Source organism: Salmo trutta, chromosome 12, assembly GCF_901001165.1.
Source record: "Salmo trutta chromosome 12, fSalTru1.1, whole genome shotgun sequence".
In the NCBI taxonomy this organism is placed as follows: Eukaryota; Metazoa; Chordata; class Actinopteri; order Salmoniformes; family Salmonidae; genus Salmo; species Salmo trutta.
In genome coordinates this window covers 8,798,247-8,824,886 of record NC_042968.1, presented here as the reverse complement: position 1 = coordinate 8,824,886, position 26,640 = coordinate 8,798,247, and the positions used below count along the sequence as shown (strand labels likewise).

General features: G+C 42.7%; 1 protein-coding gene across 9 annotated transcripts in view; it reads right to left on the bottom strand.

Annotated features, from left to right (window-relative positions):
• LOC115202872 (muscarinic acetylcholine receptor M4) overlaps positions 1 to 25,750 on the bottom strand; it is a 177,469-nt gene extending 151,719 nt beyond the window's left edge. For 2 of the 9 annotated variants that reach the window (XM_029766996.1, XM_029767000.1), the window contains exons 1-8: positions 25,487 to 25,750; positions 24,483 to 24,784; positions 24,310 to 24,368; positions 24,027 to 24,210; positions 9,625 to 9,797; positions 9,387 to 9,453; positions 7,822 to 9,293; positions 2,604 to 2,690 (exon numbers count right to left, since the gene is read on the bottom strand). In XM_029766996.1, coding sequence (XP_029622856.1) covers positions 2,604 to 2,690; positions 7,822 to 9,293; positions 9,387 to 9,453; positions 9,625 to 9,797; positions 24,027 to 24,210; positions 24,310 to 24,368; positions 24,483 to 24,614 — 2,174 coding nt within the window. In that variant the 5' untranslated portion in view covers positions 24,615 to 24,784; positions 25,487 to 25,750. Of the gene's footprint in view, positions 1 to 2,603; positions 2,691 to 7,821; positions 9,294 to 9,386; positions 9,454 to 9,624; positions 9,798 to 24,026; positions 24,211 to 24,309; positions 24,369 to 24,482; positions 24,785 to 24,840; positions 24,881 to 25,486 lie in introns of those variants that run through there. The other 7 variants (XM_029766998.1, XM_029766999.1, XM_029766997.1 and 4 more) reach the window with 7 other exon arrangements.
• Positions 25,751 to 26,640: the final 890 nt, after the last annotated feature.

Genomic DNA, 26,640 nt, shown 5'->3' with positions numbered 1-26,640 from the left:
AGGGTTTTGACTGCCATATGAGTTCTGTTATACTCACAGACACCATTCAAACAGTTTTAGAAACGTTAGAGTGTTTTCTATCCAAATCTACTAATTATATGCATATTCTAGTTACTGGGCTGGAGTAGTAACCAGATTAAATCGGGTATGTTTTTTATCCGGCCGTGCAAATACTGCCCCCTATCCCCAACAGGTAGCCAGCCACACCAATGTGTCAGAGGAAACATCGTACACCTAGTGAACTGGTCAGCCTGCACTGCGCCCGGCCCGCCACAGGAGTCGCTAGTGCGCGATGAGACAAGGATATCCCTGCCAGCCAAACCCTCCCTAACCCGGACGACGCTAGGCCAAATGGGCCTCCCGGTCGCGGCCGGCTGCGACAGAGCCTGGGCTCGAACCCAGAGTCTCTGGTGGCACAGCTAGCTAGACCTTAGACCACTGCGCCACCGGGAGGCCCCCATGAACAGCATTCTTACATAGGTATTCCTCTTGTCCAGAAGGGATAGGGCAGTGTGCAGTGTGATGGCGATTGCTGGCCGCCCGGCCAACCTGAGCAGTAGGGGTAGGTGGTGACCAAGAACCCGAAGGTCACTGACAGAGCTCCAGAGTTCCTCTGTGGAGATTGCAGAACCTTCCAGAAGGACAACCATCTCTGCAGCACTCCACCAATCAGGCCTTTATGGTGGAGTGGCCAGACGGAAGCCACTCCTCAGTAAAAGGCACACGACAGCTCGCTTGGAGTTTGTCAAATGGCCCCTAAAGGACTCTGACCATGAGAAACAAGATTCTCTGGTCTGATGAAACCAAGATTGAACGCTTTGGCCTGAATGCCAAGCGTCACGTCTGGAGGAAACCTGGCACCATCCCTACGGTGAAGCATGGTAGTGGACTGGGAGACTAGTCAGGATTGAGGGAAAGATGAACGGAGCAAAGTACAGAGAGATCCTTGATGAAAACCTGCTCCAGAGCGCTCAGGACCTCAGACTGGGCGAAGGTTCACCTTCCAACAGGACAACAACCCTAAGCACACAGCCAAGTAACCCAGGAGTGGCTTCGGGATAAGTCTCTGAATATCCTTGAACCCGATCGAACACCTTTGGAGAGACCTGAAAAATGCTGTGCAAAAAGCTATGCAACGCTCCCAATCCAACCTGACAGAGCTTGAGAGGATCTGCAGAGAAGAATGGGAAAAACTCCCCAAATACAGGTGTGCCAAGCTTGTAGCTTCATACCCAAGAAGAGTCAAGGCTGTAATAGCTGCCAAAGGTGCTTCAACAAAGTACCGAGTAAAGGGTTTGAATACTTATGCAAATGTCATATTTCAGATTTATAGTTTTAATACATTTGCAAAAATGTCTAAAAACCTGTTTTTGCTTTGTCATTATAGGGTATTGTGTGTAGATTAATGAGTTAAAAAAACAATTATCAATTTTAGAAGAAGGCTATATTGCAACGAAATGTAGAAAAAGTCAAGCGGTCTGAATATTTTCCGAATGCACCGTATATTTGACGACGACCATGTCCAATTCCATTTATAGCAGTGATAATGTATTTCAAAGTACTGCATGCATTAGAATAAGTCAATATATGCCACACAGCTGGACTACTGGCAGATGTTGAGGGCAGTGACCTTTGACAATACTTAATGTGAGCATCAGGTGCTTGAAGCGATACTGTCTAGTTCGTCTTACAGTATATAATGTTCAATGCTATCGCATACTGTTGCCCAAGAACCACACAGAGACAAGTGTGTACCGGTTGGTGAAATGGTAGTCTTGCGTAGCCATTCCTCCAAAAACGTTGTCACACCTTCTTTGGAGGTCTGAAGAATCTTGTATTAGCCGAAACAGTTTGAATGGTCCGCTGGCTTCCATCGGCTACATTTTTGTTTCATGTTACATTCCCAGAACCCTCCCCCACATGACTGTTGAAGGAGTGCTGCGTCTTAAGCTCCGCCCAAGCAATGAATTTGATTGGTTTGACGTGTTGTGAGGCGTCAGATTTAGACCAGGTCTCCATCCCCTTTTAGCTAATTTAGGCCAGACTTCACCAGGCTTCCGGATTAGGGAAGCCTAGTTCTCTACGAGGCTAGTGAAATTATGTTAACAGTGGAAACACTTGCCATTTGTTTGCTGGCTTGTCTGCACCTGTTCGAGCACTACACCGAGGTCCGAAGGGCAGAACTGAAAATGTGTCATACTTCCTTGCCATCAAAATTTGCCATAAATTGTGCTCTATCCATTGTTTTTGAAATTGTCGATACACACTGTCTCCCTTATGTGTTTGGTGATTGTTAGACAGAGTGAAGAGACTGTATAAATGTAGGTCCAATATAATTTCTGCACAGTTTCGATTTGGTTTTAGCCATGTTATTTTATTTACTTATTTTTACTCAAACCACCCAAGGGAAAATCAACTGTATGTTTGACACCCCTGTGTTTGAACAACCAATGTGTTTGATTTATTGAAGTGGCTATTTATTGTTGGTTCTTGTAATGAATGCTACATGCTAATCTAGTATGCTTGGTTGATTTTTAATTATTTTTTCTCACGAATTACAAGTAAAATCATCAATAGCCCTGACCACTTGCCACAAAACTCACCTGGCAGGATCTGGATAAATGGGATGGTCCCGGGAGCCAGATATGTCATACCGAGACGGCGACATAAGAGATGACTCCAAAAGTCTCCTATGAAAGAGAAACAGAGCAAAAGGGATGGTTAGATGTGCATTTCCACTAAGGAAAACACCACAAACAAAGTTTTTGTACATGTTGTTGTTTAATGATCAGCCCAAATCATTTCCATATTCATTATCACCAACTAGCTTAAACCGCTTTCCAGTGAAAAAAAGGAGCCATTTCTGTGACTGACGCAACCAAACAATGTTTCTCTCCTATCTCGCTAATTTTCAGAGGTATAATTAAGAGAATGGATACCTCCCCAATTAACACAAGCACACCATAGAGACCCTACATATCAGGTGCTTCCTTTTGGGTGACAACCAATGGATACGAATGTCTCCTAGCTCTTTTTAATTCTTAATAATAGTTAACCCACTGTTCCTAGGTCGTCATTGTAAATAATAATTTGTTCTTAACCGACTTGCCTGGATAAATAAAATAAAAAATAAAATTTAAAAAATAACCACCAGTGTCCAGGGACAAGTGATTTGGAGGTTAGATTTAGGATGGGAGTCAATGCACTACAGCCCAATCTATTATACTTGATAATGCCAATAAAACATGTGACGACGCTCTGAACCTTTATCAAGACCCAGTATTTCCACACTAGGAATGTTGCCAGATGATGCAAAGACCATGAAAAATGGCTACATTTCAATTCACGACATGCATTCAGCGGTCTAGCTCTTATTTTTTGGATGAAACTGGATGTTTCAGAGAAAGATTGGCTTTAGGTTATGTTTTTCAGGCCATTCATCTGAAACGTTTGAAATAGAGTCAGATTCCTGACAAAACTAACATTTTGAAGTTAGCATGGTGTTAAAGGTGAATATAGAGAAGCTCAGGGACGTGTGTGTGGCAAAGGAGAGACACGACGTGACAATTTCAAATCTTGAATTTGACATTTTTGGGACCCATAAGACAAAGACAAAAAGCAACTCCAAAATAGACAGTCTATTAATCCAAATATGGAAGGGCGGCAATAATTTATTCAGATTTAGAAAGCAAAAAATATATATTTCTTTTAATTGTTGGATTCAAAACTTGTTTTAAAACAGCACATATGCAGTGCAGACTATTTCAAGTGATTGGCCAGCCCGCTAGCCCAACATTGTCAACATTGAAATCATTTAGAATAATTTACAGTGTGGCTGACATGTTAATGAGACTGAACATGCAGTTCCCATCCTCCTGCTTTAATCCTTACCCCAAAGTCACAAAACAACGTGCTCATTACTGTGAGGACTACAATGGCCAAATTACTGGAATAACTCAAAGCATTCCCTTCCTTGAGATTCACATTTATCTACATCTTCGCCAGCCTGCTCATTGGAGCATAGTCCTTTTAACCACAATCTCAATCCTTAAAAAGTATCATTAAAGTTCTAAGGGACATTCATTTGCTCATTATCGACAGCACATCAAGTAAAAAAATTATAGTGATGTGAAATGTCACAGCCCTGTGTAACAACCCATTAAATTGGTCCAGTCTTTTACTGATCCAGGACTTGAATGCCATTTCTATAGAGGATGGTGAGACAACTAATAAAACAATGGCCTTTATACTTCAGTTGCTTTAAGTTAAGCGAAAAAATCCCTAAATATTTAATTGTTAGATTAGAACTTTTTAAAAATGGATACCTCAACTGCTCTAGTCATTTGGGCTCAAAACAAGTCAGAAAATGTCTAAGAATACAGTAGCCAACACCTCTCCTTGAAAAAGCAATTACTGCAATAAATAATACAGCCTAGGCCTATTCATTTTGTTAAATCACTTTTAAATCTGCTATATCAATGCTTTTCCCAAATGAGGTGACTTCAGAATGTGGACACAAAAGAAAGAACCCATTAAACCCTTAGAGCAAGCCATTGTGCCCAGCTTGGCTAGACAACACAAAGTAGCCTGAAGCTCTAATATCATTATTATAGTCACATAAAACCTTGAACATATTACATTTAGGGTGAACTGCAACGGTGAGTCTATGAGATAGACTGGAATCTAAAAGAGATGTGAACAAAACTTCAGTTTGGTCATTTGCTTTCCAGACACTTCTTGACAGCCTACAGATTAGACCCAATGCTTTGGCCTCGTGTCAGACAAAGTAGAGCAGCACCCTCGGGCTACTGGAGAGCTCTCCATGCAACAAGCCTCAGCATTAGGCTAGATAATGAGAGGTTGGGCAGGAAGGGTAACTTCACATTGTTAAAGTTCACAACCCTGACCTTGAAACAGAGGCTAATTGCAGCCTTCCAGGGCACAGGGGATGGATTGGGATTGAAGCAAGACGGAAAATGAGAGAGGGAAAAAAAACTGTGACCGTGTGTGTTTTCAATGACTAACAAAATGTTATGCAAATATATTCGGATATTTAACTTTTTCCATTTCAGTTTTTACGAGAATAGGCATTACTTTCTTGCCTGGCTAACCAAACTCTTTGCTCCAGCCAAACGCTATGCCTGGATCTGTCTGGATCTGAGTACCTCCCGATGATTTATAGAATGAAAATCCATTCTCGACCATCTGATTGGTCCCAGAAACTGATGGGTTGGGCCAGAGCCAGAGGCTTTAAGTGGGTAAAGTGGCATTTTGAAAATGTGTCATTGTCTTTGATACACGGATTGGTTTTAGATTATGCAATCGCTGATGACTTTGTTTTGTACAACACCACTCATTTTGACGTCAGCACAAACGACTTCATTGATGGCAGTCTCAGACTGAACTATGTAGCGAACAATAGGGCAGCGGAAGAATTCAGTTTGAGTCGTCAGGCAAATTACCTTCTAAGCCTATGTAAAATAGATGTCATACTTTTGTACTGAGCTGCCACTGCTCAATCAGACGTGTTGTGCAGAGCGCATCATATCCTCCTACTTTGTGGGAATAAAATTCACAGCAAATACCAATGCTAATTCCCTAACTAATCCTAATAGGCTAGCCTATGTCTAAGTATGCCTATTCTAGAAACTAGTAAGTTGTCAATGGTAGTTGCCACAGGAGAGGCAGAGCTGTCATGGCAATCGTCTCTAAATATCTAGTCAGTACCATACTGCCACCAAGTGGAACACTGAGGAGCAACATGGAGACAGCCCATCTTCCACAGGTCCATCACAAATTAGCTTGTCTCCGCCCTTTGATTGGAAGGTTGGGAATTCGATCCCTGGCCAAGTCATACCAAAGACTCTAAAAATGGGACCCGATGCGTCTCTGCTTGGAACTCAGCATTAATGAGATTGGGGATAATTCTGCGTTCAATACAACTCTGAAATTTCTGACTTGGAAACATGTAGAAAGATGAGGTCCGAATTCCCCACTTGGAAAGTATTAGAATCAGCCAATAGAAAGCTCTTTTGTAGGCTTTTTGAATGCTATTCATAAAAGCCATCCAACAGAAGTAAATTCATCCACAAACATATAATTATATACACACTACCGTTCAAACGTTTGGGGTCACTTAGAAATGTCCTTGTTTTTGAAAGAAAATTACATTTTTTGTCTATTAAAATAACATCAAATTGATCAGAAATACAATGTAGACATTGTTAATGTTGTAAATGACTATTGTAGCTGGAAACGGCTGATTTTTAATGGAATATCTACATAGGCGTACAGAGGCCCATTATCAGCAACCATCACTCCTGTGTTCCAATGGCACGTTGTGTTAGCTAATCCAAGTTGATCATTTTAAAAGGCTAATTGATCATTAGAAAACCCTTTTGCAATTATGTTAGCACAGCTGAAAACTGTTGTTCTGATTAAAGAAGCAATAAAACTGGCCTTCTTTAGACTAGTTGAGTATCTGGAGCATCAGCATTTGTGGGTTCGATTACAGGCTCAAAATGGCCAGAAACAAAGACCTTTCGTCTGAAACTTGTCAGTCTATTCTTGTTCTGAGAAATGAAGGCTATTCCATGCGAGAAATTGCCAAGAAACTGAAGATCTCGTACAACGCTGTGTACTACTACCTTCACAGAACAGCGCAAATTGGCTCTAACCAGAGTAGAAAGAGGAGTGGGAGGCCCCTGTACACAACTGAGCAAGAGGACATGTACATTAGTGTCTAGTTTGAGAAACAGACGCCTCACAAGTCCTCAACTGGCAGCTTCATTAAATAGTACCCGCAAAACACCAGTCTTCAACGTCAACAGTGAAGAGGTGACTCCGGGATACTGGCCTTCTAGGCAGAGTTGCAAAGAAAAAACCATATCTCAGACTGACCAATCAAAATAAAAGATTACGACAGGCAAAAGAACACAGACACTGGACAGAAAGATGGCTTTTTTCTTTGCAACACCATACATCAATACCTGCATGTATTTTCTTTCGACTGGATTGGTCGTGAAGACAAGGTCAGGAAGTTCGAAGCCTAATCATTCCACTGACTGTAGCCAGTGGGGCAGTTGACAGACAGTCAGGCCAAGTAAGGCCCACTACAGTCGAGGCAAAGCAAACTGCCAAGGAAGGCATTACAAAACCCTCCAGAAGACCCATCTACCAAGCAGCTAATGAGCAAGAAGGGGAAGCCATGGAGGCCGAGCATCGTCTCAAAACTGAATGAAATGTATACTTTAATTGGGATAGGAAAGGGGGTCCAACTGAATGTATTCAACTGAAATGTGTCTTCCGCATTTAACCCCTCTGAATCAGAGAGGTGCAGGGGGCTGCCTTAATCGGCATTCATGTCTTCTGCGCCCGGGGAACAGTGGGTTAACTGCCTTACTCAGGGGCAGAACGACACATTTTTACCTCGTCAGCTAGGGGATTTGATCCAGCAACCTTCCAGTTACTGGCCCAACGCTCTAACCACTAGGTTACCTGCCGCCCCTTTCTCAGAGATCCTTACCAAAAAATAGCCCTAATGACTGCACAAGTTTGGAAAATGCCTTTTATCAACTTCGAGCATGGGGTGACTTGGGGTGACTTGGGGTTATGTGTAGGTGTTGTGGTAGGGCAGACTTGGCAGCTTATAAGACGTGTCGAATGTTGCATCTCACCTCCATCTATAACTGCCTCAAAGTCAGAGTTCAGCCATCATGCTACTTCCAGTATATTGGGAAAAGCTATGCATCGATTATGTTTTTCATTTAACAAATTGCACAAAATATAGATAAACAAGACCTTAACACCCAGTTCTCTCACCTTCTCAGGTAATTGTCATCAGGGCTTTCGTCAGGCATTTCTTGGTTTAAGGCCTCTTGTGGTACATTCACCGCTGGACTTGGACTGGCAGACTGTCTGTAAACCGTCTCCCACTGGCCTGTCTCCTGATTATACACCAACCCTACTGCCTGTTCTCTCTGCGGGCTGGGGGTTCCCCGGTGAGGGAAGGCTGTGTCCCCTCCAGGTTCATCAGCACTGGGCTGTGGCTGTGCTAACTGTCTCCTGTCAGAGGACTGGGGATCCTGTAGCACAGTCTGCCTCATGTTGTGAAAGGCAGGGTTGGGGCTTGGATGCTGCCATGAGGTGCTCCCCTCTTGTGATGGGGTCTGGCCAGTGCGCTCCCAGCGCTGTGTACCTTGGTTAAACGTGAACAGGTTGTGGCAGACTCTGCAGCGGTTCATATGGCCGCGGGAGGGACCAGAACCACCATCACTGCTGTGGGGGGGCTGATAATGAGGGGTGACAGGCCGCTCAGAGTCTATGTTATTATTGAACATCTCCCGTGTCTGTTGCTCTTGGCTGCTCTCTCTACCAGCGCCACCTGACTGCTCCATTTCCTGCATGCGATCATACTCCATGAAGTAGCGATTCAAGTTGCACTGCAGCACGTTACGGATAGAGGTGGGGCTGTTGCTCCCTCCCTCCCCAAGAGAGTGGTGTCCACTACTAGCGCTGGGTCCATCTACAGAGCTGTTTCCACTGGTGTGGGGGCTCGTAACTGCTGGGGGAAAGCTTCCTCCCTCTGTGGCAGAGGTGTAGACAGGCGACTGATAGGAGCACTCCTGCTGTCTCAGCACAGACAGCAGGCTGACAGACGATGCACTAGTCCTGGGTGGAGATACCCCAACACTCCCACTACGCTCAGGCCGCATGTTGAGCATGCTACCCATCCAGTCTGCCCCCGCCAGTCGCCCAGAACACTCCCGGCCTGGCTGCTGGTGGCCTGAAGATGGAGTGCGTAAAGAGTGTCCTCTAGCACCGCTGTACACACTGCTGAAGGCAGAGGGACGGTGTGAGGAGCGTGGCTCAGAGGGCTGCCGGGGCTCAGTGCGAGCAGAGGAGAAGGTGGAGGCATAGGACTGGGTCTCCAGGCTCTCCGGGTCAGAGGGGTCCTCTCCAGATGGTGAAGGGGCTTGGGTGGCAGAGCACCGACTGCAGAAGCAAACCATACCAAGGTGTTGCACACAACCCTGGTAGGGGGGTCGGGAGCGATTACGCAGGGCGGAATAATGTCCAGAGGAAAGACTAGGAGAGTCAGCAGCACTATTGACAGCGGGTGCAGGAGGATGCTGCTCCTCAGACTGTGAGCCTGAGTTCCTCGATGACAGGATGTGCAGGAAGTTGTGGAGAATGGGGGTACGGCGGACCGGTTGGGACTGTAGGAAGGATCGATGGCGAAAGTGGGGCATCTCCATGCTATCCATGGGGACCTCAGAGTCATCATCACTCTGCTGAAAAGCACACAACGGGAACAAAATGTTCTTGATATGACGTAACTGACCTAATGTAAAGTATATAACGTAAAGTATTAGACAGAGTCTCACCTGTTGGTTAGAGGGATTCACTATAGCGGTCAACAGGTATTGACCCAGTGGGTCAAACCTCACCAGTCTGCAACAGAGCATTCACATGTGTCATTATCTCCATTTTGCTTTAAATACAGTTTGAGAATATCTGACTCGGTTTTCAAATTCAGAAATTTCAGCAAAGTTTCAACAAGTCAACTAATCGAACACTGTGGAAATGACAGGGAGATGAGGAAGGTGGAGCTTTTCGTCAGACCTGACTCTCTCTGTCTCGCTGGCAGTCTTGACCAGGGCAAATGGCTCCCTCCTACTCCAGTCCCAGAAGTGAACCTCATTGTTTGTTGCTATGAGAAGGAGCTGGGCAGTAGGGTGAAAGGCCAGGGAGGCAATGGCCACATTGCTCTCAGTGAACCAGCTCTCACTGCCACCCTGGGCATCAGATGGGCCACACAATGTTCAAAAGAAGATGATTAGTGTCAATATTATGCACAAAAACCCAGAATGTCATATCATCCACTTTTAAGAGAGTTCTAGGAAATCGATTGGTAAAACGTAAAACTTGTGATGATGCAAAAGAGGACATGGTCACTTACACCAGTGCCACACACAGAGATAGTTAGAGATCTCTAGTTGGATATGTTGGATTCGGGGTAAACTTTGAACATTGTTATACTCATAAGCATAAAGGAGTGGAAGAGACTGGTTTTTATGTCAGAGGTTAATGGTTCTCTGTAGAAAGACAGAAGACTTTGGAATGTGTTGGGTGGACAGGAGGTGGTCACAGGATTGCTATAGGGGAAGCGGATGGACATCTGTGGATTAGTCGAAGGAGGGGTTGAGGTCAGGTCAGATCCCCCGAAGGGAGAAATTATGGTTTATTATCCTATTATCCTCTTCCTGTCAAACCATAAAAGGTCAGGATTGGAGAAGTGGTGTGCCTAAAGTGGAGTATACAGTCGTGGGCAAAGGTTTTGAGAATGACACAAATATTAATTTCCACAAAGTTTGCTGCTTTAGTGTCTTTAGATATTTTTGTCAGATGTTACTATGGAATACTGAAGTATAATTACAAGCATTTCATAAGTGTCAAAGGCTTTTCTCGACAATTACATGAAGTTGATGCAAAGAGTCAATATTTGCAGTGTTGACCCTTCTTTTTCAAGACCTTTGCAATCCGCCCTGGCATGCTGTCAATTAACTTCTGGGCCACATCCTGACTGATGGCAGCCCATTCTTGCATAATCAATGCTTGGAGTTTGTCAGAATGTGGGTTTTTGTTTGTCCACCCGCCTCTTGAGGATTGACCACAAGTTCTCAATGGGATTAAGGTCTGGAGAGTTTCCTGTCCATGGACCCAAAATATCGATGTTTTGTTCCCCGAGCCACTTAGTTATCACTTTTGCCTTATGGCAAGGTGCTCCATCATGCTGGAAAAGGAATTGTTCGTCACCAAACTGTTCCTGGATGGTTGGGAGAAGTTGCTCTCAGAGGATGTGTTGGTACCATTCTTTATTCATGGCTGTGTTCTTAGGCAAAATTGTGAGTGAGCCCACTCCCTTGGCTGAGAAGCAGCCCCACACATGAATGGTCTCAGGATGCTTTACTGTTGGCATTACACAGGACTGATGGTAGAGCTCACCTTGTCTTCTCCGGACAAGCTTTTCTCCGGATGCCCCAAACAATCGGAAAGGGGATTCATCAGAGAAAATGACTTTACCCCAGTCCTCAGCAGTCCAATCCCTATACCTTTTGCAGAATATCAGTCTGTCCCTGATGTTTTTCCTGGAGAGAAGTGGCTTCTGCTGCGATTCCTGAGCAAGCTCTGTACTGGTGGTGCCCCGATCCCGCAGCTGAATCAACTTTAGGAGACGGTCCTGGCGCTTGCTGGACTTTCTTGGGCGCCCTGAAGCCTTCTTCACAACAATTGAACCGCTCTCCTTGAAGTTCTTGATGATCCGATAAATGGTTGATTTAGGTGCAATCTTACTGGCAAAAATATCCTTGCCTGTGAAGCCCTTTTTGTGCAAAGCAATGATGACGGCACGTGTTTCCTTGCAGGTAACAATGTTTGACAGAGGAAGAACAATGATTCCAAGCACCACCCTCCTTTTGAAGCTTCCGGTCTGTTATTCGAACTCAATCAGCATGACAGAGTGATCTCCAGCCTTGTCCTTGTCAACACTCACACCTGTGTTAACGAGAGAATCACTGACATGATGTCAGCTGGTCCTTTTGTGGCAGGACTGAAATGCAGTGGACATGTTTTTGGGGGGATTCAGTTCATTTGCATGGCAAAGAGGGACTTTGCAAATAATTGCAATGCATCTGATCACTGTTCATAACATTCTGGAGTATATGCAAATTGCCATCATACAAACTGAGGCTTTGTGAAAATTAATATTTGTGTCATTCTCAAAACTTTTGGCCACGACTGTATATACTGGTAGTGGTGGAAACATGTCTTTGTCTGAATACAGCTGTGTCGACCCTTTGGAAAGAATTAAACTTGGTTAAGCTTCTCTAGTGTCCATGAGTTATTTACTCTGAAAAATTAGGACCTCACAAATGGCGCTGCAAGCAGAGTTCACCACGATTTGTAGTCAAACCAAAGAGTCCAGATCAGTGGAGCAGAGCTATCAACAAACAAGGTAGGCAAATTCCTATAACTGATTCCACTCATTTTGACATCTTGGGGAGATGAGAATTGTAGGCTGAACATTATAGGACATGGACCGAGAGAGCCTGAGTTTAATTCGGTAGGCCCATTGTGTAACGATTGGTCGTAGCTTTATGGTAGTTGGTAAGTCCCGGAAGGTAAACTCGTACAGGCTGGTACCTGTAGGGTAAGTCCTAGGGGGTAAATCCTTAGTAGGTTGGTTCCTGCTAGTACTATAAAGTAAATGGTAAATTCCTAGTAGGTTGGTTCCTGCTAGTACTATAAAGTAAATGGTAAACTCCTAGTAGGTTGGTTCCTGCTAGTACTATAAAGTAAATGGTAAATTCCTAGTAGGTTGGTTCCTGCTAGTACTATAAAGTAAATGGTAAACTCCTAGTAGGTTGGTTCCTGCTAGTACTATAAAGTAAATGGTAAATCCCTAGTAGGTTGGTTCCTGCTAGTATTATAAAGTCCCAGAAGGTAAACTCCAGCACGCTAGTACCTGTAGGGTAAGTCCTAGGGGGTAAATTCTGGTTGGGATAGTTAATGTGACTACTATAATAATAGGGTGAGTCCCGGAAGGTAATCCCGTGCAGGCTGGAACCTGCGAAGGGTAAGTCCTAGGGGGTAAATTCTTGGTGGGGTTGGTTCCCTGCTAAACCTGTAATGAGAGGATGGAAGCCCAGTCACAGTGGCTGTGAGAGCGCAGGGTGTGAGTGTGTGTGTGAAAAAGAGGTTCGTTTTGTGCCCTGTTGGGGTGGTGAACCATGGCAGATTATGTGGAAATAGGAAGACAAGTGTGAATAATTTTGGCAATATATGTTATCAATAATAGGGATATTGGAGGCAATACGGGAAAAAGCCATTAAATCATCCGTATTCTCCAGTAATACATTCGCAGACGCTATAGTACCGTTCTAATACAAGGTGTTAAGTGCCGTGACCAATTAATTATTATCCGTGGAAGTGGGTAGCGCCACCTTGGAAAAGAGTTAATAGAAGGTGTGTATTATAGACGGGAGTGAAGAAATCCAAAACACACTGAACCCCGTCTGGAGAGGTTAGCGAATAATAACTATTGATATGGCGACAAACAGCCCTGATTCTCCCTGTAAATGTGGAGCTAGAAGATTTTAATAAAGCCATGGAGGCGCTGAAAGAAGCGCACCAGCATTCTACCAATTCGGCTCGAATATGGGAAAAAGTTTGCAAACTGGATAAAATTGGGCAACATTTCCCTGCTGATGAAGAATTCAAATCAAATAAAGAATTCAGGGAGGCAATTATGACTTGGCACAATGACATAAAACCAGAATCAAAAGCTCAATATATCAGCGTGTTGATGTCAGCATTCTATCAACAATAAACCACGATAAATCCGGAATGAGTACCAGTACACAGCCACAGAAAGACTGGGAACGGGAGTGTATTGATGGAATTTGCACTTCTGCTTTGATGGCAGGTTTGAACCCTGTGGTCAAAACGGTAATTGTGGGGCTAGTGGATTTAATTCAAGAGGATGTTTTGAGAGTGGAATACAACTCCGCTCACTTCGCGGATGTGCGAGGGGTTAATAGGGCCATAGGGAAAATCACTAACTATAGTTTCAGTGGCCAAGGTAAGACAAAGAAATGTAGCGAAAAAACATCAAAGCTTAAGGAGATAGCTCCCTGTTTTAGATGACGGACTATCGGACATTGGAAGAATGAGTGTAAGGTGATACTGGTACCTGCTGCATTCGAAGGAAATGCCGTTATACAAGCGTTTGCATCTTTTTCAAAAGAGCAACAACAAATCGTTTTGAGATTAGCAGGAGAGGAAATGTCACATTTCCGTGTATAGCCTAGGTTCGATCGGTAAGTTGTTCATAGAGATTACAGTTTCTACGTGAAGGAAGACGTATGACCTAACTTTTTAGTAAAGGCTAGGGATGAAATAACGCGGAATCCTTACGATGAGAAATTGGCTAAATTTGCCACAGAAAAAGTATTTTGGGTTGAAGAATCAAGGCAAAATGCCAGGGGAATGGATTCTAAAGGTAACACATTTAAATTATATGGCCAAACACTCCCTGGAAACTCAGAAAGCCCCGGGGGGTTTTTTAATCTCATGAGACATTTTATGTGGTTTTAGTTTGAAATAGATGCACGTTTTATGTCGTCTTACTCTGAAATAGATTTCTAGAATATACAAAAGGGTGGAGGGGTAACAAGGAAATCGCAAAGGAGTTACTAAACCTAAAACTAAACACCAGTCTATTCAAATTGTACCATTACTTTATGAGATTATTATTTCCGTATGGAGTTATAAAGAGTTGTAATTCTAAGTTGATTAGTTATTCGAATTAGTTTATTTTTGATTTAACATGTTGTTTTAGAATCATGTGTTCGACGGGGAAAATTACCAGTTCCATGGGGTCCTGGTTTTTGGGTAAATATACAGAGGTATTGTGTTCAGTCTGCATATAGAAGGGGAAATATATGTTAATAAGGGATGACAGTTACTTCAAATGGATTGTGATATATGTATTGCTGATTTCATTTTGTGTTTTTGTTTCGATACAAATTTCACCAGATTGGGATACTGGAGTGTGGGATTCTGCGAGGGGTTAGGGTGCTAACTTCATGATCTGGAAACTCTTTCGAGGGGTCACCAGTAGAATAAGGGAGTATGGACTAATTTTGAAAATGGTTTTAGCACTAACAGTATGTTGGTATGCTCTTTGACATAGATATAATGTTATTAAGAAAAGGTTAATGTAATAAGTTGTCATATAGTCAATGCTTGTCTGGACTTCCTGGAACAGAAATGAATTGAGCTAAATTGTTGTTGTAATCTGTGCTTTTTATGAGGTCATCATGGAAGGTGACGTCAGATCATGTCTTAATGCATGATATGAATAATTTGACCACAAACAGTGTGTGTGAACCTCAAAACCCTCCTTAACTGGCTGAAGAAAGAGCGACTAAGGCGTGCAATTCGACAGTGGCTTTTTATTAACACTTCTGAGTCCGAGCCATAAACCGGAGTGCTGAGAACGGCTCAGGTGAGAGATTTGTGTACGTGGGAGAAACTGACGTATCCATTTGGATATTGAAATCAGGACATTATCAAGGGCCATCAAATGGGACAGGCAAGAGTTACATGTGCCGTTGGGAAGTGCCGGGAGAAGGACAGGAAGGGGGGGGGGGGGGGCAATTTAGACAAAGGATGCATTGAGATACTGATCTTTCATTACCAAGCCACTCGTGACAGGAAAACTGGGACAAGGGGGGGCTGTAATGAGAAGAGTTATTACCGGCAATAAAAAGGTTTAGTTTATAAATGTACATTCTAACAGGGATGATGTGTGCTAAATTCAGAAGCTGGGATTCAAGTCCTATACTCAAAGTAAGCACTAAGGACTCTCATTCTAAATTTGGTTTGGATAATTTATAAAATGTTTTAGTTACGACTTGGACACAGCGAGAGAGAGTTGCTACAGAACGGTGAGGGGTGGGGAGTCTCCAGAAACCTTACCTCTAAGTGTCCTCCTACAGGGAGGTTGTTTGTTAGAGAAATCACTGGATGATAGGCTTGGGACAACCATGAAATTATTTTTGTTCTCTTTTGTTTTACCATGTAATCAGAATTTTTAAGTTAATGAGTGGTGCAAAGTTATTAAACATGTACTTCTTTTTCTCTTTCCTTTTCAAGTCAATATGTTTTTAGGTTTCGTGGAACATAAGAGTGATCATTGTTCCAGAGGAGGGACTGATGTATATTGAGTAATTGATTTGACAATGTTTCAGTATGTTTATAACTGTAGAAATGCATTAGGAGTAGTGACTAGTGTGTTGGGTTAGATGTAATGATAGAGTATCATTCTCAGAGACTGTATATTGTTACAGAAGATAGCTCATAGGAGAGGGAGGACAGCTAACTGTACACAATATGGGGATTTAATTTAACATTACACATACCCAGATCATGGTGAGAGTAGAAGAGATAGTGGTGACATTTCAGACACTATGGTAAATTTCAACAAACCTGTGACTCAAAGTTTTGTTAGGTTGGATATTCTTCCAAAATCATTCATCTTTTTCCCAATTTCTAACAGCCGGCAAACACTTGACAGATTAATTGAAGGAGGTTATAAACATGGGCCATGTTAGTAGAAGCAGGGGTTAGCATTGTTGGGATATCAGTTAATGAGGACTCGTGCCACATGGATTGGTAACTGGGAGACCGATGGGAGTACAGGGGAGGCTGTTATTCAAATGTCACAAATTGGTGATCTTGCCATAAGAGGAGAGTTTATGTTGTCAGGAAATGTGTTGCATTATGTATATCCTCAGGTGAAAGCAGAGATTACCCAGGGCACGGGCTGAATTATGGAGATTCAGTGTACATCAAGATACACCAGGCGCGGGTGTTGGGACAGCGTTGGTCTGGTCCACACACAGACTACACCTTACAGCACCTGCAGCGGTAAAGATCGTCATGTCTCTCCTTTGTGGGTGCAATGTTCTCACGTGAAGTGAGGTCAAGCTGCATAATGGGTGAGCTTGAAGACATCATGACAGAGGAAGCGGAGCGAAAGAGAGAGACTAGATTCCACTGTAAGACATGCAGATGGGTTGGGTCTGGGAGCTACTTTAAACATCATAGTTGAGTTGGGGTTCGCTGCTTTATTGGTTAATGCATCATATGAAAGAGGTTAGATGTTGGGGTAATTGTACTCTAAACAACATGTTGAAGTCAAAGATGTGAAAGCATATACAGTGCTGAGTTACCTTAAGAGGATGTAGGGGTGTGGCAATGGAGGAGATGGGGAACAAAGTGAAAATGACATGACTTGGGAACACCTCTCGGAACCTGGGGCCGAAAGGGGAAGACTGGGCGAAAGCATGAGGAGGCTTTTTAGGGCTTTCATTTTTGTGGAATCCAGCAGAAAAGTATCCTGGAGACATAGTCAGGTGAAGAGAGAGTGGGAATTTTAATGGTCTCAGACTTTTGTTTTCATGCATATATAATTATGCATAGCTTATCACATTGTTAATACTGTTATGTTTTGTCTTTTTGTTGCTTTCCAAGTCTTATGATGTCACTCTCTTAGGAACCAGAGGGAGAGAGTGGAGAAACAAAAAGCGCTCCAGCTGACATGGAACAAGACAGCAGATTCAGCTGGAATGTCATTTTGTTGTGTGATGAGAGATGGAAATAAAATTATGTATGGTGTGATCATAGAACAGAGGCTATAAGTCTCTGAGTTTGTAAACCTCACAGTGAATGTTTTGATATCATTGTTTGTTCATTTTATTTAAAAAATATATATTTTTAATTAATGAATATTATCATTGTCCATTTAAAAGTAATTTCCAAGTTTATGTAAATTGAACATTAGGAAGCTATTGTTCAATAGGAGGGACTGTTGGATTCAGGGTAAACTTTGAACATTGTTATACTCATAAGTATAGTATATAAAGGAGTGGAAGAGACTGGTTTTTATGTCAGAGGTTAATGGTTCTCTGTAGAAAGACAGATGGCTTTGGAATGTGTTGAGTGGACGGGAGGAGGTCACAGGATTGCTATAGGGGAAGCGGATGGACATCTGTGGATAAGGCGAAGGAGGGGTTGAGGTCAGGTCCCCTGAAGGGAGAAATCATGGTTTATTTTCCTATTACCCTCTTCCTGTCGAACCATAAGATGTAAGGATTGGAGAGGAGGCGTGCCTAAAGTGGAGTGTATATATTTGTAGTGGTGGAAACATGCCTTTGTCTGAATACAGCTGTGTCGACCCTTTGGGAAGAATAAACTTGGGTAACCTGTTGGGGCTAGGGGGCAGTATTTGCACGGCCGGATAAAAAACTTACCCGATTTAAACTGGTTACTACTCTTGCCCAGAAACGAGAATATGCATAATTAGTAGATTTGGATAGAAAACACTCTAATGTTTCTAAAACTGTTTGAATGGTGTCTGTGAGTATAACAGAACTCATATGGCAGGCCAAAACCTGAGAAGATTCCATACAGGAAGTGCTCTGTCTGACAATTTGTTCTCCTTCTGTGGCATCTCTATCAAAAATACAGCATCTCTGCTGTAACGTGACATTTTCTAAGGCTTCCATTGGCTCTCAGAAGGCGCCAGAAAGTGGAATGACGTCTCTGCAGTCTCTGGGAGAAAAACAGCAGGAGTTTTTGTGAGTGGTCAGGCAGGGAACAATGACATTGGAGATGTGCGTCCACGAGACGACTCCATGTTTTTCTTTCAGTCTTTGAATGAATACAACGTCGCCCGGTTGGAATATTATCGCTATTTTACGAGAAAAATCGCATAAAAATTGATTTTAAACAGCGTTTGACATGCTCGAAGTACGGTCATGGAATATTTTGACATTTTTGGTCACGAAATGCGCTCGGCGTCACCCTTCGGATTGTGACCTGAACGCACGAACAAAACGGAGCTATTTCAATATAACTATGGATTATTTGGAACCAAAACAACATTTGTTGTTGAAGTAGAAGTCCTGGGAGTGCATTCTGACGAAGAACAGCAAAGGTAACCCAATTTTTCTTATAGTAAATCTGAGTTTGGTGAGGGCCAAACTTGGTGGGTGTCAAATTAGCTAGCCGTGATGGCCGGGCTATCTACTCAGAATATTGCAAAATGTGCTTTCGCCGAAAAGCTATTTTAAAATCTGACACCGCGATTGCATAAAGGAGTTTTGTATCAAGCGTCCCACCTTGCCCAGGGAGGTTAAGCTTCTCTTGTGTCCGTGAGTTATTTACTCTGAAAAATTAGAACCTAACAGATATAACCCGTTTTTGCATGGACACTGCCATAGAGCCCCACAGTGGAGCTGTCATTGTACCCATAAAACCTAGCAGTCATACAGGGAAATGGTTCCTATAGTTTTTCCACCATTCATTTTTCCCATAGGGGATTTTAGAAACACTTAAAAGGGCTAAGTTTCGTGTAGGCTTACCCTAGTGTGACGTTTTGATAACCATGTAAATTTCTCTCAGACAAGGTAATATTGTTACCAATATATTCGGCTCTATTTACGTTCAGATTCGAAAATGTTACTTTGTATCAAAGTAGTGGCTTGCGATAGTATTCACCCCCCTTGGCATTTTTCTTATTTTGATGCCTTACAAGCTGGAATTAAAATATTTTTTTTTTTTTTGGGGGGGGGGGGTTGTATCATTTGATTTACACAACATGCCTACCACTTTGAAGATGCAAAATATTATTTATTGTGAAACAAACAAGAAATAAGACAAAAACTGAAAACTTGAGCGTGCATAACTATTCACCCCCCCGCAAAGTCAATACTTTGTAGAGCCACCTTTTGCAGCAATTACAGCTGCAAGTCTCTTGGGGTATTCCTCTATAAGCTTGGCACATCTAGCCACTGGGATTTCTGCCCATTCTTCAAGGCAAAAGTGCTCCAGCTCCTTCAAGTTGGATGGGTTCCACTGGTGTACAGCAATCTTAAGTCATACCACAGATTCTCAATTGGATTGAGGTCTGGGCCATTCAAAGACATTGAAATGTTTCCCCTTAAACCACACGAGTGTTGCTTTAGCAGTATGCTTAGGGTCATTGTCCTGCTGGAAGGTGAACCCCCGTCCCAGTCTCAAATCTCTGGAAGACTGAAACAGGTTTCTCCTCAAGAACTTCCCTGTATTTAACGCAATCCATCATTCCTTCAATTCTGACCAGTTTCCCAGTCCCTGCCGATAAAAAAACATCCCCACAGCATGATGCTGCCACCACCATGCTTCACTGTGGGGATGGTGTTCTCGGAGTGATGAGAGGTGTTGGGTTTGCACCAGACATGGCGTTTCCTTGATGGACAAAAAGCTACATTTTAGTCTCATCTAACCAAAGTACCTTCTATACGTTTGTGGAGTCTCCCACATGCCTTTTGGCGAACACCAAACGTGTTTGCTTATTTTTTTCTTTAAGCAATGGCTTTTTTCTAGCCACTCTTCCGTAAAGCCCAGCTCTGTGGAGTGTACGGCTTAAACTGGTCCTATGGACAGATACTCCAATCTCCGCTGTGGAGCTTTGCAGCTACTTCAGGGTTATCTTTGGTCTCTTTGTTGCCTCTCTGATTAATGCCCTCCTTGCCTGGTCCGTGAGTTTTGGTGGGCGGGCCTCTCTTGGCAGATTTGCTGTGGTGCCATATTCTTTCCATTGTTTAATAATGGATTTAATGGTGCTCTGTGGGATGTTGAAAGTTTCTGATATTTTTTTATAACCCAACCCTGATCTGTACTTCTCCACAACTTTGTCCCTGACCTGTTTGGAGAGTTCCTTGGTCTTCATGGTGCCGCTTGCTTGGTGGTGCCCCTTGCTTTGTGGTGTTGCAGACTGGGGCCTTTCAGAACAGGTATATATACTGAGATCATGTGACACTTAAATAAAGTCCACCGGTGTGCAATCAAACTAATTATGTGACTTCTGAAGGTAATTGGTTGCACCAGATCTTTAGGGGCTTCATAGCAAAGGGGGTGAATATATTCATTTTATATTTTTTTAGAACTTTTTGAGACAAGTAAAAAAACTTTTATTTTTTTAATCGCTTCACCAATTTGGACTATTTTGTGTATGTCCATTACATGAAATCCAAATAAAAATCTATTTAAATTAAATTGTAATGCAACAAAATAGGAAAAACGCCAAGGGGGATGAATACTTTTGCAAGGCACTGTAGACCTCATGCAAAACTACAAATCCCTGCAAGCTCCTGCATATTATCTCTAGCTGATACTTTTGCTAACAGGTGTTATGACAACTTAAAACTTGCACAAGACAGTTCTCAGAATTGTCAATTTAAAGAAATGTTGCCAATTTATTCATTACTACATGTTTTATTTCACCTTTATTTATAAAGGCAAGTCAGTTAAGAACAAATTCTTATTTACAATGACGGCCTACCAAAAGGTCTCCTGTGGGGACGGGGGCTGGGATTACATTTTTTTATATATAGGATAAAACACACATCACGACAGGAGAGACAAGAGAACACTACATAAAGAGAGAGACCTAAGACAACATCATAGCAAGGCAGCAACACATGACAACACAGCATGGTAGCAACACAACACGACAACATGGTACAAACATTATTGGGCACAGAAAACAGCACAAAGGGCTGGAAGGTAGAGAGAATAATACATCACGCAAAGCAGCCACAACTGTCAGTAAGAGTGTCCATCATTCAGTCTTTGAATGAAGAGATTGAGATAAAACTGTCCAGTTTGAATGTTTGTTGCAGCTCGTTCCAGTCGCTAGCTGCAGCGAACTGAAAAGAGGAGTGACCCATGGATGTGTGTGCTTTGGGGACCTTTAACAGAATGTGACTGGCAGAACGGGTGTTGTATGTGGAGGATGAGGGCTGCAGTAGATATCTCAGATATGGGGGAGTGAGGCCTAAGAGGGTTTTATAAATAAGCATCAACTAGAGAGACAACTCAAAGGCGAAATCCATTAATGCCAAGATAATGGAATTCATTGTGCTACTTGCTGTAGGCGTCAAGACTGACATTTGGACCAGCGGTGTCAGCCCCATGAGCATGCCGAGTCTGATAGCACAGTAGGTCGATGAGGATTTCGTACTGAGGAAAGCTGTATTGCATGCTCAAGAATGTGCTGGTTCTCATACCGCTGCTGCCATTTCAATGGCATTTGAGAACATGTTTGAAACTTGGAAACATGAACACACTCCTAGCACCATTCGAACAAATGACTCGAGAAATAAGCTCATCAACTGCGTCTGCAGCAGACGTTATACCCTCTGTCATGGCATTGAAATGCCTGCTCAACAAAACTGCCAATTAGAGTGTGGGGTTAAAACTTGCAAAAGTACACGAGACTGTGAACAAGCAACTCTGAGCCTCTTTACTGTGTCGCCACCATGCTCGATGCTAGGTACAAGGACCGCTACTTCGATGCAGACAAGAAACAGGGTTTACGTGAAATGTTACATACACAGCTGGACAAGATGGAAAAGGACACAGTGACAGTGCGTACAGAGAAAGAGAGGCCACGGACAGACAGAGCTGAAACTTCACTGCTTGACATGTATGATGAAATCCTTGTTGAGAATGAAACGAATGAACAAATGAACAACGAAACTGCACAGCAAGTAAGTGAAAGAAATAGGTTTAGATTATGTTTTACTGGTAATGGGGACATACGTAAATGACAAAATAACTTTTTGGTCGGTGGTGTGTGTGTGTGTTTAACCTTTATTTAACTAGGCAAGTCAGTTAAGAACAAATTCTTATTTAAAATGACGGCCTACCCTGGCCAAACCTGGACGACGCTGGGCCAATTGTGCGCTGCCCTATGGATCTTCCGATCACGGCCGGATGTGATACAGCCTGGATTCGAACCAGGGACTGTAGTGACGCGTCTTGCACTGAGATGTAGTGCCTTAGACCGCTGTGTCCATAACTATTTAACTGCACTAGAATGTTTAAAAGGCAGCTAAAATGTAAAATGTCGGTATCAGTTTTTTTGGCAAGGAAAATACTGGACATCGGTATGGCCAAAAATGTCATATCGGTGCATCCCTAGCATCAACGGGTATACAGAGATGACCAGTTTACAGATGAGTATAGAGTGCAGTGACGTGTCCTATAAGGAGCATTGGTGGCAAATCTGATGGCCGATTGGTAAAGAACACCTAGCTGCTCGAGAGCACCCTTACCTGCCGATCTATAAATTATGTCTCCGTAATCTAGCATGGGTAGGATGGTCATCTGAATCAAGGTTAGTTTGGCAGCTGGGGTGAACGAGGAGCGATTACGATAGAAGAAACCAAGTCTAGATTTAACATTTAGCTAACATTATATAGCTAATCCAGAGATTCTTACCTTTGCCTCGATTCGGCAGTCTAGACCAGATCATCATGGCATTTGTGGTTCTGTATGATAGCCACATTAGCAGCTAATTAGCGTTACATTTTGGGGGATAAACACAGGTGAATATATTGATAACTCACATGGTTATCAAAACATCACACCAGGGTAAGCCTACACAAAACACATCCCTTATTTTAAGTGTAGGAAAAATGAAATGGTGAAAAAGCTATTGGAACCATTTCCCTGTTTAACCTCTAGGTTTTATGGGTATTATGACTCATACTGTGGTACGCTATAAAGGGCTGTCACCATTTAAAAGTAGTCAACCGGGTGGGGATTCATATGGGTTGAGAGGGACCAGCCAATGATCAGAGCATTGGCTTCTTCTTCAAATTGGGTTACCTGGTTTGTAAATGGCTTTAAGCTGTATCACTGCCATCTTGTGGCCACAATAAATGAATGACAAGATTTGGTTCAGGACTCCGGCACTGCAGGTGGCGGTAAAACACCAATATAAGCTGTATGCATTTTTCAAACACAAAAAATAAGAAAATTGACTACTTCAAAATGGAGATGGCCTCAACTGCGCTGCCCGTGCTCTTACAGATGCCATAATGGGACAGATAAAAAGGGAGAATCTCAATTGGTTTTGCTCAACTCTCCTTTGTCCTGCTTTTGAAAAAGTTCAAAGGTAATCGAGGAGCAGAGGCGAGGAAACAAATTAGCTTGTATGAAATGAGACTCCACTCCGTAAGGCAAATTACATTTACAGGGGTGGAATCACAAAATAAATGTGTAAAGTGATAAAAACATATATAGCTAGTTGTGCAAGACATTTTATAGATGAAATAAGTGCTGTATTCTTATTAAATGTGTGCATGCTTTTCTCCAAGAAAACAGCTGATTTAAAGGGGGTGTGGCGTATTTTAAAACACTTCAGCGCTAGCCACTGAGTGGAATACTCTTGTGCATCAAGGAAGTGAGCATAAGTCCTCCGTTCACCTACTAATTAACTGACACCGTCCTCAACCACTTATCGGTTTCCAGGTCAGAGGAGAGGACGGAGGAGTCATCTAATTAAGTCTATGGTAGCACATGTAGTCCCTGGGGTTCCTTTGCATGAGAAGATGACAGCCACTCACATGCAGGTCCCAGATGCGAACCTCTCCATCCAGACATCCCGAAGCCACCAAACCAGGGATGGTAGGGTGAAAGGTCAGACACCAAGGAGTGCGGCGATGGCCAACCAGAGAGTGAACATACTTCCCTGTCTTAACCACTGTGATATAAATGTTGTGGTTGACATGAGTGGAGGCCATTAAGGTCCTATATGAAAGGAAAACATTAACAGTTACCATACAATCTTCCAGTCCTGGTGTCTTTCTACCTCCTCCAAACACATTTTTTATAGGATGTCATTCTGACCTGTCCGGGCTAAAAGCCAACAGGAAGGTAGAACGAGGGCTGTCCGGCAACTCCACTTTCTGTGGAAAATAAAATAAAAAGAGCACAAAAAGTCACCACTCATCTCAGCTAAACTTGATACATTGCACGATTTCCATGATTGCCATCCATGCCTCACCAAGGATGCTCCTTACCTGACTCTGCCATTTCATCCTCCGGGTCTTCTCCTCAACAAGCTGCTGCAGGAGGCGCTGGGAGCCAAGGCCACGGGCCCCACGCTCCCGGGCAGATAAGATCCGCACTGAATTCTTTGGGTAGACAGTCATCTCAAAGATCAGGCCTTCCTCCCTCTCCTTCACACTGGTGTTTGTTGGTCTCAGTCACCAAAGGGTCTAAGCAAAGGCCATATGAAAGTGTGTGTGGCCAGCTTGTAGTCTAAAGGGGAGTCTAGCTTGTAATCTACACCTTCACCTTGCCATAGAATGATGAAATCCAACTGTTGATGACAGAACCATGTTTGTAACTAACTAGCTAAAAACAATTATTAGTTACCTAATCACTGCAGTTCTCATTTGTTGACAGTCCTGAGGAGCTGATGACAATGTTGCCATTGGTGGCATGAATAATGAAAACCGGTTCGTTTTACAGAATTACAACATAACGTTAATGACCAAACAACTGGTGGTGTGGGTTCTGGCAGAAAAACTTTAACAGAGAAACAACGAAAACAGGCTGTCATGAAACTTAAAAATCTAGTTCACTACCGGTCTCCTAACTCCAGATTGTAAAACCAAATAATGTGATTTTTAACCCAACAAATGTGGTTCATTATACTGGTGGAGGACGAAGATAGTATCGCCAATAACAGGTTCAAGTTATTAGTTGAAAAATCTCTGACGGCGTTTTGTACAGCCAGGCCTGTAACTACCAGTATAATATTTGGTTAAATCACATTGTGTTACAATCTGTAGCTACCCGTCTCCCAATAAACTAGCAAGCTAACATGCCTGCGTTTGTCCAACTCAAGAGCTAGCGTTGTCAACCGTTACAATCTGTAGCTACCCATCTCCCAATAAACCAGCAAGCTAACATGCCAGCGTTTGTCCAACTCCAGTAAGAGCTAGCGTTGACAACCAACCCAAACAAGGCATTTGGCCAAACTAGATAACGTTAGCGATATATTCCACCACGTCCCTACCTTTTCCCACTGCTACGGTTGGATGTTCTTGACGACTTAACTAGTTACATATATTAGACTTTTACTAGCACCTGAAACTGTCTAGTATATTTATGTTTTATTTTCTCCGGTGTTTTTATATTGTGTTGACCGACTGTGGTTAGCAAACTAGCAGCGTAGCTAGGCTAGCTATTAGCCTGTGTTCTCCAAAACATTAGCCAGCTGGCCAGATCAGACCTGCCACAGCACATCAGGCATTACTAGTTGAACACAGGAACCTAGATGGGCAATAAATAGCTAGCTTACAAAGGGTCACTTTTGCTTTAAAGTAAGCAATGTATTGTTCATCTACATTTATCGCCATTTCTAAATGTTTTACAGAAAACATGTAAACATAGAAGTTCATGATTATACAACGTAGCGTTTTCCAAACTGCTTCTGGGCCATATGATACTGCTCCTCAATCCAAACAGTACACACAGATTTGTGAAAGTGATCTGGATTGCACAATAAAGTCGGATTTATTCAGGAGTTTTAGTTGGATTTATTCCAGGAGTTTACGTACAATTCTTACAAGCTTGTTTGGCTGGTAGCTTATTCTTTAGATGTTAGGATCTGCTGGTGAACCATGATATGCAGGCATTATCAAAGTGACGCTGGACTGGCGCACTAGCTTGGTTTCCATCCAATTGGCGACAGATTTTAATTCGAATATTGTAAAATCTTCATAAAACAATATGCCATTTCAGAGTTTTCTTTAGGAAATTTAATCACCTAACAACATGAAAGGGAAGATTTGAATTGGACAAATGGGACTTTTGGCCAAATGAGCCACAATTACGTGTCGTTAAAAACAGTCTATAACAAATGACAAAAACACTATTCATTGTGTTTCGATGTGTAGCATATGCAAAACTTTATAGCCTATTTGTTAATGTGTTTTAGGCTACTTTCCTAAAACAATTATTGTCTGCCTCACTATTCAGCTGTCACGAGATTTGAGCACTACATGTATCAGGGCATTGCATGCATAGGCCCATAGGCTTAGGTGTCTACTGAATGATATTAATGTTTTAATAAAAATAAATATTGCTTATATAAAGGAAGAGAAGCTTAGGCCTAACCCCAGACAGATAGAAATATGCCGGTGGCATCCTACAACACTGACATGCATT